The sequence below is a fragment of the Wyeomyia smithii genome, chromosome 3 (genome assembly GCF_029784165.1).
Source record: "Wyeomyia smithii strain HCP4-BCI-WySm-NY-G18 chromosome 3, ASM2978416v1, whole genome shotgun sequence".
NCBI lineage: Eukaryota > Metazoa > Arthropoda > Insecta > Diptera > Culicidae > Wyeomyia > Wyeomyia smithii.
Window position 1 is genome coordinate 183,847,792 of NC_073696.1, and position 15,513 is coordinate 183,863,304.

Consider the following 15,513-nt stretch of genomic DNA (forward strand, 5'->3'; position numbering starts at 1 on the left):
AACAGCAAAATTGTTGCTAAACTTCTGAACGAGTGACTGAATTTTTCTCAATGCATGTCAGTACTTATTTTAAAAATATCAAACAATATTGTTTTCAGTATATTCTGAAAATATTTAAGATACAATAACAAAAATGATCAAAGTCACCCCAGTTTACGGTACGTAAAATTTAGGTGTTTGCTTTTAACCTTTGTTAGTTGCATTTTACAAAAAAAATGTTGCACTAAAGAACCATTTAGGCACACAAAACAAACGCTTTTTGCCAAAGAGCCCACATCTCCGAGACTTCTCCCCACAAAGTTATGACAAATTTTAGTTTTTTTTTTTTCATGTAGATTGTAGGGTAAAATCACAATCAAACAGACGTAACACTGGAACCCAGCTCCATCGCTACAACAAACGATCATTTTGAATTTCCAATCAAATACAAATCGCGCAATAACACCGTCTGGGGCGCTGTCATGCCATCTCATACATATTTTGTAGTTCCCCATTTGACATATGTACGCACGCTAGCGCTGATGTCGAAATACAAGACGCAGCGCGAGCACGGCAGCAGATGGTGCTAGTGTTATTATCGTAAAGTACTGGTATCATCCAAACGATGATTTTATTGAAAATTTATTCGAAGTGTTATGTCTGCTAGTCTGTGGTAAAATGATGTAAATGAGTCGCAATACTTTTTCTTGAAGCTAAGCTCAAGTACTACAAACTGCTACAGGTTCCATATGCAATCCGCCCGTAGTAGAGTACGGCGATCTTATGTGACAGTAGTTTTTCACGATTACACGAAGATTTTCATGACTTATTTGTTTTGCTTTCGTTTCAAAAGTAATAACTCTGTACTCAATGCTGTGGCGGCTTGTGCCGCGTGAAGAATTTTCCTCCACTCTCCTCAGTCCTGGGCTACTCGTCGTTGAATTCCTAGGTGTCTCGACACTCGCAAATAAATCCGCTTGAAGCTGGTCAAACCACTTAGCACGATGGGCCCCTCTGTTTCCGATACCGGTGAGGTCTTTGAAGAGAATCGATTTAATCACGCTGTCGTCCGGCATCCTCTCGATACTTCTGACCCATTGCTGCTTCCCGACCTTCGTCAGGTGTATTACGAGAATCTCTCCAAGTAGTGCCTTCTCACACCTGCGCCACTCGCCGCTTTCAGTTTGTACTCCACCAAATATTACGAACAACGAAATAATATATTTCGTTCAAATACGGCCTACGTGAGCAGCGCCACGGTATAAGTCCATAGAGAACTACTGGTTTAATTAGGGTTGTGCAAACATCGTCAATTTTGTGCGGCGCCGTATGCTCCTGGATCGAAGCGTCCTGCGAAGGCTAAAAACAGCCTAATTTACAGTTCGAATATATCGTTGGATCTCCATACTAGTGCTATTGTCGGTGGTTACCAGAGATCCCAAGTATACGAACTCATCTATCACTTCGAGTTCGTCGCCGTCCGTACGAGGCGAAAGTTGGCTTCTCTCAAATCTCTCTCTTTACTACATATACTTGGTTTTCGAGGCATTTTTAGTCCAACTCATCTTGCCTCCACCTTAAATCTGGCGTAGACCGCCGTCACAACTCACCTTGCCTCTACCTTAAGTCTGGCGTAGACCGCCGTCACAAATTCTCTTAATAACTTCGAAATCGTCTGCGAAGCCTATGAATCGACTACCTCCGCTGAAAATCGTGCCTCTCGTTTCGATACCCGCTCATCGAATTACAGCCTCAAGAGCGATGTTAAACAATGTGCAGGATAGTCCATCTTCTTACCTAAACCCTCTGCGCGCTTCAAAGTGGTTCGAGATTACCCCTGTTACATACACGTAACATATCACTCAATCCACAGTAGATTTGATACGTCGTATAAGTTAGATTGTACCATATACCGTCTTAAAGCCGCGAAGACGTGATGTGTGGACATGTTGTACTCTCAGCATTTATGAAGGATCTGCCAGATAGTGAAGGTTTGATCCGTACTAGTTCGTGATTGCGTAAAATTCGCTTGGTACAGCCATACGAACCCTTTTACTAGAGGAGGAAGACGGCGAAACAGAATCTAGAAGAGGAGTGTGTAGAGGACGTTGATCAGCGTCATGCAGCGATAGTCGCTGCATTGTAACCGATCACCCTTTCTATAGATGAGGCAAAGAACACTTTCCATCCACTCCTCCGGTAGTCTCTCTTTCACCCAAATCCTGGAAATTATACTGTAGAGGGCCGTTGCTAATGCCTCTTTGCTGTATTTATAGTTTAAAATCTGTCATTACCTGCGGCTCAATAGTTCTTTATTAACACAATATCCCGTTTGATTTTCAGGATATCGGAATTGGTAAACTGTTATCGTTTGAAGACACTCTAAGGTTAAATTTCCTTTCGCTTCTCTCCGCTTTTGAGGTGCTCATCGGAAAAATGCTTCCACTTGTTGACTTTTGATCAGGTTTTCCTCCTCGTACCTACACATATCTGGACTCGGTGTTCTCGTAAAACTTGCGCATGTCATTAGCCCGAAACAGTTGCTCCAGCTTTTCACGATTTCTGTCCTTCTGCTGGCGTTTCTTTCTCCTCAGAATCGTAGCCGAGTCATTTCGAGCTCTTTCATATATGGCCCCGTTTTATCTTGTGGCGATGCTTACAGGGTGTTCAATAAGTTTGAATACACTTTGAAAGTGTGTTGAAAAATAAATTACAAGATATTCTTTTCTGAGTCAATTTTTAATGAGACAATGTTTATTAAGAACCTTAATGATATATTCACTGGGAACAGCAACCCTCGATTGCTCTGTGTGGTGTGCTTGTGATGTTTTTAAAAAGAATCGCACGTGGTACGCATCTAGTCCATCGGCATCTCGTTCCAGATTTGAGCAATGAGCTTTTAAAATTGGTTTAAAGTGCTCACTTTATGTTCGCTCTGCTTTACCAGCATGTACGACTATACATAAAAGTCCACGAGACCACAAAGCCTTATAGAGAAAATTAGTCAAATTCACCCGACCCACCGTGTGTGTCGCCCTGTTGAAAGTCCGTCTCATAGCCCCAAAGCATCACCGACACGGCGCTCTGGATCCGCAGGATGCTTATGTGGGTCGAGGGATGCTAGCCAACATCAGCGTCCACAACCGATCATTTTGGAGATTGTGCGGCTGTTGCAAAATAAAAAGTTCCTCGTCAGAAAACACGAACTCCCGACCTGCGTGCCGCGAAAGTATCAGTTTAGCTCTGTCTAGCCACTTCTTTGTTATAGCCTCCGTAATGGAGTACCCTTGCGTTTCTTGTACGGCTTGTAGCCCAAGTCCTTCGTCATGATAATGAGGGTCGTTCCGATCGACATATCCAGGTCAGCTGCGGTTCTTCTGGATCGAGCTATTCATTTTTCGACGAACCCATTACCTCACCACCCGTATGGCTGCTGGTATACTCGCCAAACGTGACCGGCCGGATCTCGTTGGCCAACCCCGTCTTCCGGTACCGACAGATCATGGTATAGACAAAATTTCGCTTGACCAGAGGGACCTCAACCGCCGAAATATGTCGCCGGGTCGTTCACCTCTCGTAAACAACTTTACTACGACGTCGCGGTACTTTTGCATCGTGTGCGGTAAACAACAAATGACAGCACACGGTGGTAAGCCTATATATGAGACTAAAGCTGACACTAATACCAATGCACAGAATTCACATGGTGCGCACTTACACAACGATGAAAAGTTGTATTCAAACTAATTGAACACCTTCTAGAGAGCTTTTCCAAGCTAGTTTTTCCTCTTCGTCGCTTGCTGGCGTTCCCCCCTTGTATCTAATTAAGATATGAATTTGGTTTATTCAGCGAAGTTTCAAATTTCTCGAGTGAACCATTCCTCTATCTCTTAACACAACGAAATTAGTTTATTTTATTTTTATCATGGAATGCTTTAAATAATCTCTGACATTTTAAAATAAGGTGGGTCATTCGGGCTTAAGTAGTAGTCGATTATGAAAAACAGATCATGTGGTTCAAGCAAACAAGCTCTACCCTCACAGGCTAACTATTTTCGTTAAGACCAACACGTAGATTATTCGACCAAATATTTTTTGAGGAATTAATGATGAAAATATATTCTCGTTTCATATCTTCTGATCTTGAAAAGAAAAAGAAAAAAATGTAACTCACATATGCACAATATTGTTTTTGTCTTTTAGCTAGACTTAGGTGATAAGATACTACAACCACAGACAAACGGACATAACACTGGAACCTAACTCCATTGCCACAAAAAACGTTCATTTCGAATTTTCTATCGAATAACAGTCATTGCGCGAAAACGTCGTCTGGGGCGCTGTCATGCAATCTCATACATATTTTGTAGTTCCCCATTTGACACATGCAGTAACGCTGGCGCTGATGACGAAATACATGACGCAGCGCGAACACGACAGCAGATGGTGCTAGTGTTACTAACGTAAAGTACTGGAATCATCCAAACGATGATTTTATTGAAAATTTGTTCGACGTGTTATGTCTGCTAGTCTATGTTACCAGCTTTTTGAAACGAAAATTCTGAAGCAAAGAGATGCAGTGAAAGTAGCTTCATTACTTTCTTCTGCAGTAATATAATCTTCTAAAATTATTACACGCTATATTGTTGCAAATTGTATATGAAATGTGTATTTCAATTTCATTTACACTAACTTATCTTCAACCGAGAATCAAATGCATTGGGGTCGCTTTTTACTCGCTTGAGTTTAAAAAAACAGCGCAAATTTTAAAATGTGAAAAAATTCCGAAATGCGCGCAAAAACTGTGAATGATTTTGTAATCCTAAATTGTAACTTTTTTATGATGTTTGCTAAGCACATTCGAAAAATAACCTGAGAAGAGTTAATTCACATTTAACAATTTCGAGCTAAATATCTTACATGTGGAAACCAAAATAAAAATCATAAAAATTACCTGTCGAACCAATAAGAAAAACCAATCAGAACATATCAAGTAGAAAACAAATTTTTTTTGGGAAATCCACGTTAAAAATCGCGAAAATTCCAGAATCCACATAGAAACACGTAACTCCCAAACCGTGTGATTCCCTGAAACGGCATGTAAAAGCAGCGTTATAAGTGGCTTTAATATACATACATGAACAAGAGACCTGACTTCCAGTTTTTTCATACATTTCACCCATGACATCTTTACAACGGTAAGTGCTGCCATCTGATGACTTAAATGCGCATTAAACCTGTTTTCAGCGAAATCGATTTATCGTGCATAATCCACCAGATGAAAATGGAAACTAGATGGCCGCACCGTGCAAAGTTGTTGAAAATTTGATGGCGGAACATACAAGGATATTGAAAAAAATTCACCTTGCCGTCATCATCAAATTACCAGTATACAAAGTAGTTCAACTTTCGTTCACGCGTAGCGACAATCATGTGCGCTGCACAGTGCTGATAAAAGTCATTTCCCCAGCAAAATGCTTCGGAAATTACAGCCAATCATTTTCAATTTTTACTTCCAATGATCGCAGCACTCTTTCAGATACACTAGATTTACGTCCTAGTAACGTGCTGTTATACTCAGATGAAATAGATCGCGCGCATCGTTCACGGTTACAGAATAAAATTTGACGGCAAATCCAACCAAATGATCTTCACTTCAAAGCGAAAAGAAAAATAAACAGTCCACTCAACCAAAATGAACCTCACCGAAACACTTTTTCACTGACACTGACCGATGCCTTGACAATCTTCGTTAACTGATAAACTGATTTTGTTGTCTTGCTTCCATCGCATGAAATATAATGAGGTGTTTTGACAGTTCAAATGCAAAGCCTTTGTGCTACATTCCGATTCGGAACTTGACCTTCTGTTTAATTATACACAGACTTCGCAGCCGACTGTTTAGTGTACAGGACAATTGCGGGGCTAGCGCAACGATCCTACTGACACTAACAGTCTCTCCCGAACCGAGACTCGAATCTACAACGACTGGCTTGTTGAGCCAGCATCGTACCTCGAGACCATCTGGGAGATTTGTTTTGTTTTGACAGTTCACTTCCATGCAAAAAGCGGGAAGGGAGAGCTCTGAAAGGATTGTAAAAAAATAACGTTTATGGATACTTTTTTTCACTTTTACTCAAGAATGTCAACAAATATCAACCCTGCCGCTGCATACTGCAGAAGTCAGGTATCTTGTTCTAGTCATCTTTGCTAGCATCTTACCAAAAGACCAATTGTAAAGTGGACATTTTAAATTATTTAAATTTGGCAATTTGGCGAAAGTCACTGGCGAAAGTGGACGTTGGTCATGGTCATTGAATAATAGCCGTAGCGGGAAACCAATATTCTAAATTATAAACTACATTCAAGTAGATAACCACCTTTGTAGTATTCTTGGAACAGATTCAGTGTTAAATAATTCGGTGTTACCATACCTGATGAAAGAAATTTTACTTTGTGTAGCAGCCAGTACATTAGCAAAGTTTTATTCATACCCAAGAATTGCATTTGAGCTGGAGAGGTTCTTAAGGGAGAACTGATAGAGCATATTCGTCACTAACGTGCCTTTTATTATTTAAAAAGTTCATTTTATTAAAATTAGATAAAAAATATTTCTTAACTTTCAACGTTTAAAAATTATATTGTCATAATTACGTGAAAAGAATTTCTGATACGCAATTACTATCAGAAGAGTTTTTTCGTTCGTTCGTGGATTGCGCTTACTTTGAAAAATCGCAGTTATTCAACTTGACCTACCTGACTACAGTGCATCCAGAGTGATTTAAATTGACAGCGTTTGAAAACATCAATGATCATTCAAATTGCTCAGAATAATGACATATGTATATTTTCATAAGCTCTGCAAATAAGGACATGATTCAAGAGTTATAATCTGATTTATTTTTATTATGAGTTAAACGACAACTCTGTTCAAATATTTCATTCGCGTTTGTATCGTAGCCTGTAGAAAGTGTTACTCATTGTAGATGTAGTCTCATTTGTGGATTGATTTTGTAGCTACTATAAAAATCATGTGTATGCTTCGCTTATATGCTTTTATCTAAATCGCCTACTCTCTGGATTGTTGTGTAAATACCTTTTATGTCGTTTGGCTCTAGGCTCTTTGATAAGCTTCTCCTATCTGTAGCTCCTATGATAGACAAATCTGCAAAACTGAATCAAAATTTAGGATGTCGCTATACATATATCCCAAGCAATTGAAGCCAACAAAAGCATTAAAATCGAACCATCCACTGTGTCTTTTCCGTTTGTGCTAATCCGGACCTTGCCACACTCATCAGGCCGCTCTTGAAACAGTCAGATGCGAAGAGCTGCAGCTAGAACTGTCGGCGGCCTTAAAATCTCGCCCAGGCCGAACTCCGGCAAGCGCCAGTTCCGTTAGTGGCGTCGGAAGTCTCGGTAGCACAATAACAAGCAATTCATCCGCTATGGTCAACAATATTGGTAGTCTGGGAAGTATGGTTGGCAATTCCACATCCCTCGGAACGTCCTCCGCCCTGAGCGGCATTGGAGGTGGTGGCGGGGCAGGTGCAATCAGTGGTAGTGGAGGAGGTGGAGGCGGTACTGTAACCTGGGCTCCTACGCCGACCCAGCAGCAGCATCAGCAAGGAAGCGAAATAGATAGGATTATGGCGAAGATCGAACAGGCACGTTTACAAATTGTTAATGTATGTGTTTTATACTAGAGATTCAAGAGTTTTTGCTACTTACGTCGTGTTATAATTTGTATGTACTGGTCATATTATCGGAGTCAATGTTTTTGTTTTTTCTTTTATTATCAATAGCGAAGATCTGTTCTAGATAAAGTTTTAAATGTTTAGATAAATGGAACTAGAAACACGAAATTGATAAACCAAGTTAAATTTCAATCCTCCGAAGATAGCTTTATAGTGTAGTGGAAGAAAATACAAGACCTAACATACAATTCATAAAAGTTAGAACGTTGATCTTTTTTTCTTTAATTTTTAACCGATGTTTATTGCGTTTTGAAAACTGATTTATGTCCTAATCATTTTAGGACAATCGTATATTGGCCGAGTTAGAGCACCCGCGAACGACTGGACCAATAATGTCTTCATCACTAGGATCCGGCCTGTCCAGTACCGGTCTTAGTATGTCCCAGCATCAGCCCCACCTCCAGACAACTAGTTTAGCGTCTCACGTCAACAGTACGTCCGTGCTTGGTGGAATGAGCGGACTTACTAACAGTGTTGGAACCGGCATTCCCAACTCTATTGGCTTCAACTCGATAGGCATCAGCTCAATTGGCACCGCTGGCGTTTCCTCTATGACAGCCGGTGTCAATTCTATGCATGTCTCGTCGGTTGGAGTGACATCGAGCGCCAGCAGCCACGCATTAACCGATGGGCAGTACAGTGTGCTTACATCATCTACAGGAAACTCTAATCCTTACTCAGCAGCTAATGTCTCACCACTGCCAAGTCGAGCGAATCCACTAAGTACTGCTATGCCACCCTTATGTCAGGTGCCGATCTTTTAATTTTCTCTACAACTTCATTATGATGATTTTCCACCTCATCGCCGCCGTCATCATCATCATCATAATCATCACCATCATCATCACCATTATCATCGGCATTGCCACGTGTATGTCATACTCTTCAGCTTCATCACTACCCATTAATAGAGTTTCATTCGGTGCCAATCGAAAGACACTTTAAATTTTCTCCGCTTAAAATCCGTTCGCTACATAATCGCTCATTTATCTTCGTTTCCAGCCGGAAACTCATTAATCATTCATAGTCCTAATCGATACTTAATCTCATCACGAAATATTCACGTTGAGAAGTAAATTTGACAAAGCAAAAAGGCAGGCATCCCTTTCCTATCTGACTCTTTCAACTGCTCAAATCAAATGTGCGTGTACTCAAGAAAGCACACTTTTAGTTACTTAAACACACCAAAAATTTTGATTTGTCTATAAATTTTCGTAGCGTTGACACATTCAAATTCATTAGACTATTGAAAACAGTAGCGTTGGAGGACACCGTTGATTACATCTGCTTTAGTGTAGAGGTACAATATATAATGTTCGGTTTCGTTTATTAATTATGCATGAAGTTAGTAGAACACATCAAATAAATTTATTTTTTAAGTTTCCTGGAGAGTAACATGACTTTACATGCACTTTAATATAAAGCAATTCAACTACTACTTAAGTTTTAGACAAATCATAGATTTTCTTGAACATAGAATGTAACTTTTTTTTTGCACTAATGTTAACTGTACCGTTTTCCTAATTTCTGAAGAGAAAATTGTATGTATTTATGTATGTGCGTGCGCGAGCGGTTATAGAGCCAATTATTCTAATTGCACTATATTATCAAGAGCATTGAGATCATACCAATGTTAATCAGAAACTCACATACAAACCAGTCAGCATACCAATTCACTCTCCCCAACTACGTTGCATATTCTGCCTCAGCTGAAAATAAAATGAAAATCTTGATGCCGGATTGCAATATAACGTAAAGGCAGTCTAGCAACGAGAGTGAAGAAGCAATAAGCCAAGAAACATGTGGCGACGATAAAACTGTTTTTTCAGCATCAGTGTCCGTCATACTAGCCTGTTTCCCAGAAACGGACCGTGAAGCTCTACTGATATATTTCTACAACCACCGGAAATGTTGGCAAATCTTCGCTGGCTCCGACCCGCCGAAGATCTTTGTCTCCTGCCAACCGAGTCGCATAAAGCTACGGACGCGTCCTACCTGTCTCAGGCGGTTGTGTAGGGGGAAATCGTGCAAGCAGATGCCACCCATTCATTTGAGTAATTGTCTGCTCAAATACATCTCTAAATTACGGCTTGAATCCAAACCGATTTGATTACCGATGCTTTGGTTGTGGTTAATCTTGGTGGTTCACTTTATGTTTCACTGTTTACATGAGTTGTGCAAGGAAGAATAGTTTTTATATATTACAAAAACATCTTAGAGTAACCTGGAATCACTGGAAATAATATACCTCTGACCTTTTGAATTCAACAACAATACAATAATATTTTAATTCAAGTTAGTCAGTGAACATTAGCTTCGTTAGCTTTGTATTATAAGTGCAGGATAAGCCACCTTAGTTGCAAGGTTTTAGATTGTTTATATTTATTCGGAAGCTAGCTTAAGGGCCGTTCCTAAACCACGTGGTCATATTTTGATCACTTTTTATACCATTTAGGAACGGCCCTTTACCAATAAATTGCAATATAGAAGAAAATTGCGTGGAAATAAACTTCAATAATTTATAGAAAAGTTTGCAAAACGAATTCGGGGAACCACAAAACCGCGTACAAAAAATTACAACCGAAGAAAAAACATGTGCATTGAACTGAAAATATTCTTATTGGGAACAGTGTAAATGATGTTTGCATTCAAATATCTGAGTCATAAAATATCTGACATTGATTAATCTTATTTTGAAATTCTTTAGTTTTCGTCAGGTTTCTAACAGATTTATGGCACTCATGTTGATTACAGAATATTTATTACCTTTTACTTGTTCCCTATGAAGTTGATAAACTCGTCATTTGTTATGCATCATTGTGACGTATTTTTGGGTTAGAAATGTTATTTTGTGCTTGATTAAAGATTAATATCTGATATTTTGAGCTATACGATTTGTTAAATTGGTGTGACGTCCTCAACAAAGCAGTAGCTTTTTTATTTATTTCAAAAAGCTGGTTTATTCAAAATCTATTTTTTTTTATGAAAACTTCGAAATAAAATTGATGGTTGTTTGATCATGAGCAAACGAGTAAAAGAGTGTTAATTTTCTAAAAACAAATTTAGAGCTGCAACGGTTTGTTTGATTGGTATGATGTCTTTGAAAAAGTTGTATTTTGTGCTTCCAGGAAGACACCGTAAGACAAGAAAAAGAACGAAAACACAAAATTGTTATCATAAATTAAATATATTGTAATAACGAAGGATGCACGCTATGAAGTACATTAGAATGAGCTGCAGTGTTAAAATACTGCGGAAGTGAACCGTCGCACGGTGGTTTAAAACGCGAACAACGTGGTCGTTGGCCTTTTGAGCAGGGTTGTTACGGATGTGATTTTTCAGATATCTGCAGATGCGGATGCGGATGCGGATATGTGATTACGGATGCAGATGTAGATACGGATGTCAATTTTCATGCGGATGTTCCGCGGATATCCGTAGCATCCCTTATGTTTTATTTTGTTTATTTAACATGACCATGTCCCTCCCCAGTGCAAAAGTTATTTAAGTAAGCAGTAAATAGACCAAGGAAAATTTTTCTACAACATTTTATGAAGCGATTCTTTTTTCAATATCCGCATGTATGATACGTATGAGGATGCGAATGCGGATGTCAATTTTCATGCGGATGTTCCGCATTAGCGGATGCGGATGCGAATATCCGTAACATCTCTACTTTTGAGTATAAAAATGCCATTCAAATGCTAGAGTGTATTCGACAAAGTTTTTGTAGATCTTGAGGGGCATCTTTTGACGCAAATAAATTTTTGATTAATTCACCTAAAAGTGAGATAAAAATTTTATATCTCTGAGCTGACATTTTATTTTTAGAATGCAAGCATTGGAAAAACATCGAAGAATGTTGTTTAATTTGTTGAAAAAAGCTTGGCATCTGCATACACTAGTGGCATAACAATTATTTTCGGAAAAAATCATTTTTTTCTATTTTTATGTTTTCTTAATAATGAACGGTACCGTAAATATATACGAACAGCATCGTACTTTCTAATGAAAAATTTAAAACCCCTTCGATTCTGTACATCTATGAAGAAAAACCTAAATTAATCCACCTAGCGGTCAGACCCAGCCTTTCTCATTCAAACTTATTATTTGTAAAAATAGATTTACATGAACGCTTCAATCCAATAAATGTGTATTCACCTTTTGGGTTCTAAAATAATGATATTGTAATTGAAGTATTAAACATGAAATTTTGACGTAATGTACGTAACTGACTCTTAATTTCGAACAATTCAATCACGAGGGATACCGAGAACATTCAAATGGTACGATACCACATTCAAATTATATTGAGGCCACATATATCGATCAAAGCAGGTATTGTTTTAAATAGCATTTGAATTTCTTTTCTTTCCATAACTTTTGAACCACATATCAAATTGTTACGAAGTTTGTTATTTGTAAGTCTGAGAGCTGACTCGTTCATATGACACTAGTTATGTTCAAATGAGTCGTGTAATCTTTGAGATAATAGACTTTAGTTGTTTTATTAACAATTTAATACATAACGGTTGCTTAGTTCGATTATAATCAAATGAAATGGAAACGTATCGGGCAGCCAAACTTTGAAACCACGTGTTAAATAATAATTCATCAGTTAACCCTTAACTAGCCCGTTCATCTGATAATACTATTGATCAAATCGGTTGTGTACTTTCTGAGATAATAAAGTTTCGTGATTTTCACAATTCGGTACATTACAGATGAAGTTACAGTTCGATTACAGTAAAATTCAATAGGGTGTCATGAGTCAGCTAGACCTTTCATTTGACACTAATTTCGTGAAAATCGGTTCAGCCTTCTCTGAGAAAAGTGAGTGAGTTTATGTACTTACTTTACTTTTTTGGCTAACGCACCGTTCACCGGTCCAGGGCCGAACGAATTAGAGATGTCCATCTTCTTCTGTCTTGAGCAGCCGTTCTCCAGTCTCCCCGTACACCAGCAGATCGTGCATCTTCTTCCACCGCGCACATCCACCGCGTGCGAGGTCTACCACGGAGTCGACGGCCTCTTCCTGGTTCTCTACTGAAGATAGTTTTGGCGGCTCTCTGGTCAGGCATCCTGGCTACATGTCCAGCCCACTGCAGCCTGCCCCGCTGTATTGCCTTCACTATATCAGCATGTTTGTATACCTGGTACAACTCGTGATTCATGCGTCTGCGCCACACTCCGTCTTCCAGTTTACAGCCAAGTATCGATCGCAGCATTTTACGCTCAAAAACTCCGAGCACTCGTCTATCAGCTTCCTTCAGCATCCATGCTTCATGTCCGTAAAGGGCCACCGGGAGTATCAGCGTCCTATACAGCGCTAGTTTTGTGCGAGTTGGCAAACTACGGGACCTTAGCTGGTTACGCAGTCCGTAGAAAGCCCTGTTCGCAGCTGCAACTCGTTGTTTCACTTCACGGCTCATATCGTTGTCACATGTCACAAGCGTACCAAGATAAACGAATTCGTCAACCACTTCAAATTGTTCCCCATCTATCTCCACCTCAGCACCAACACCACGGGGACTCCCACGCTCTCTGCCAGCTACCATGTACTTCGTTTTGGCAGAGTTAATGACAAGTTCCAATCTCGCTGCTTCTCTCTTAAAAGGTACGAAGGCCTCCTCCACGGCCTTACGGTTGATACCGATGATATCGACGTCGTCCGCAAAGCCAAGAAGCATGTGAGATTTTGTGATGATCGTACCGTTTCCTTCGACGTTTGCTCTTCGTACTGCACCCTCAAGAGCGATGTTAAACAGTAGGTTGGAGAGCGCATCCCCCTGCTTCAGTCCATCCAACGTTACGAACGCGGCTGATGTCTCGCCAGCTATCCGCACGCACGATTTTGATCCCTCCAGTGTCATACGACTCAGCTTTATTAGTTTCGTAGAGAAACCGTGTTCCAGCATGATCTGCCACAGCTCGTTTCTTTTGACTGAGTCGTATGCCGCCCTGAAGTCCACAAAAAGATGGTGAGTCGATAAGTTGTACTCCCGGAACTTATCGAGGATCTGTCGCAGGGTGAAAATTTGATCCGTCGTGGAACGCCCTTGTCGGAAACCAGCCTGGTATTCGCCAACAAAAGATTCCGCTAGCGGTCTCAATCTGAAGAACAGGATACGGGAGAGCACTTTATATGCGGAGTTGAGCAACGTTATCCCTCGATAGTTGCCACAATCCAATCGATGGCCCTTCTTATAGATAGGGCATATGAGGCCTTCCAACCAGTCGTTCGGCATTTGTTCGTCCGCCCAGATTCTTATTATTATCTGGTGGACCGCATAGTACAGCCGCTCGCTTCCCGCTTTTAGAAGTTCGGCCGGGATACCGTCCTTACCAGCGGCCTTGCCGTTTCTCAGCTCATTAATCGCCTTTTTCACCTCCTCCTGTGTTGGTGGCTCCACAGCTTGTTCGTCACTCATAATCGTCATCCTGTTCCTGCTCTGCTCATCCTGTACCTCACCGTTCAATAGCGCCTGAAAATGCTCCTTCCACCTGGCTGCAACCGTCGGTTTATCAGTAAGCAGGTTGCCGTCCTTGTCATTACACATGACCGGCACCGGGTAATTCCTGCTTCTGACTCTGTTGACAGTTCTATAGAATCTCCACACGTCGTTTTGAGCATAGCTGTCCTCTGCGCTGGCGAGCACCTGCTCCTCGCACTCGCGCTTCTTCCGACGGTGAGTTCTATTTTCGGCAGCTCTTGCCACCCTGTACCTCTCTCTGTTCTGACGCGTAGCCGCAGTGAGCATGCGGCTCCTGGCACGGTTCTTCTCATCTGTCGCTCTCTGGCACTCGGCATCGAACCAGCCGTTAGGCTGCCTTCCACGCGTCGTACCTACCACCTCTCTCGCAGTCGTTTCGATGGCGCCGTGAATACTGCTCCACAGCCCATTTATGTCTTCCACTCCTTCTTCCTGCTGTTCTGCGATCCGTTGATCCAGCTCTCTGGCGTATTCTGCTGCCACGCCATCAGCTTTCAACCGCTGAATGTTGAAACGCGTCGTCCTCTCTGTGCGAGATTTCAGCACGTTCGACAACCGTGCGCGGATCTTACAAACGACGAGATAATGGTCAGAGTCAATGTTTGGTCCCCGAAAAGACCTAACATCAGTAACATCCGAAAAGTGCCGACCGTCAATCAGTACGTGATCGATCTGGGAGCAGGCTTCTCCATTTGGATGCCTCCAGGTGTGTTTCCGAATATTCAAACGTGGAAAATAGGAGCTACATATGGCCATTCCTCTGGCCGCGGCAAAGTTTATCAGCCTCAGGCCGTTTTCATTGGTTGACGAGTGGAGGCTATGCCTTCCAATGACCGGACGGAAGAATTCCTCCCTCCCAACCTGTGCGTTTGCGTCTCCGATGACGACTTTTACGTCGTGTTTTGGGCACTCGTCATAGATTCGCTCAAGCTTGTCATAGAACTCATCTTTGACTTCATCGGATTTGTCGTTTGTCGGTGCGTAGGTGTTGATTAAACTGTAGTTGAAGAATTTGCCCTTAATCCTCAACACGCATATACGGTCATCTACGGGCCTCCACCGGATGACTCTTGTTTTCTGATTTCCCAGCACTACGAAACCGACGCCCAGTTCCGCTGCTTTGCCGCCACTGTAGTAGATGTGGTAATTGAAAAAAGTGCGTGCAATAGGGTCTACTGCACGGAATTCCCTTTCTCCGGAATTTGGCCACCGAACCTCCTGAATCGCTGCGATTTCGACTCCCTGCCGCTGTAGTTCTCGAGCAAGCAAGCCAGCCCGCGCCG

General features: G+C 41.1%; 1 protein-coding gene across 12 annotated transcripts in view; it reads left to right on the forward strand.

Annotated features, from left to right (window-relative positions):
* Positions 1–15,513, forward strand: part of LOC129730633 (uncharacterized) — a 199,360-nt gene that overhangs the window by 87,515 nt on the left and 96,332 nt on the right. For 10 of the 12 annotated variants that reach the window (XM_055690114.1, XM_055690115.1, XM_055690118.1 and 7 more), the window contains 2 exons: positions 7,281–7,646; positions 8,018–8,485. The exons of 1 other annotated variant lie outside the window; for it this stretch is intronic. In XM_055690114.1, coding sequence (XP_055546089.1) covers positions 7,281–7,646; positions 8,018–8,485 — 834 coding nt within the window. The remainder of the gene's footprint in view (positions 1–7,280; positions 7,647–8,017; positions 8,486–15,513) is intronic. One more of the 12 variants, XM_055690120.1, reaches the window with a different exon arrangement.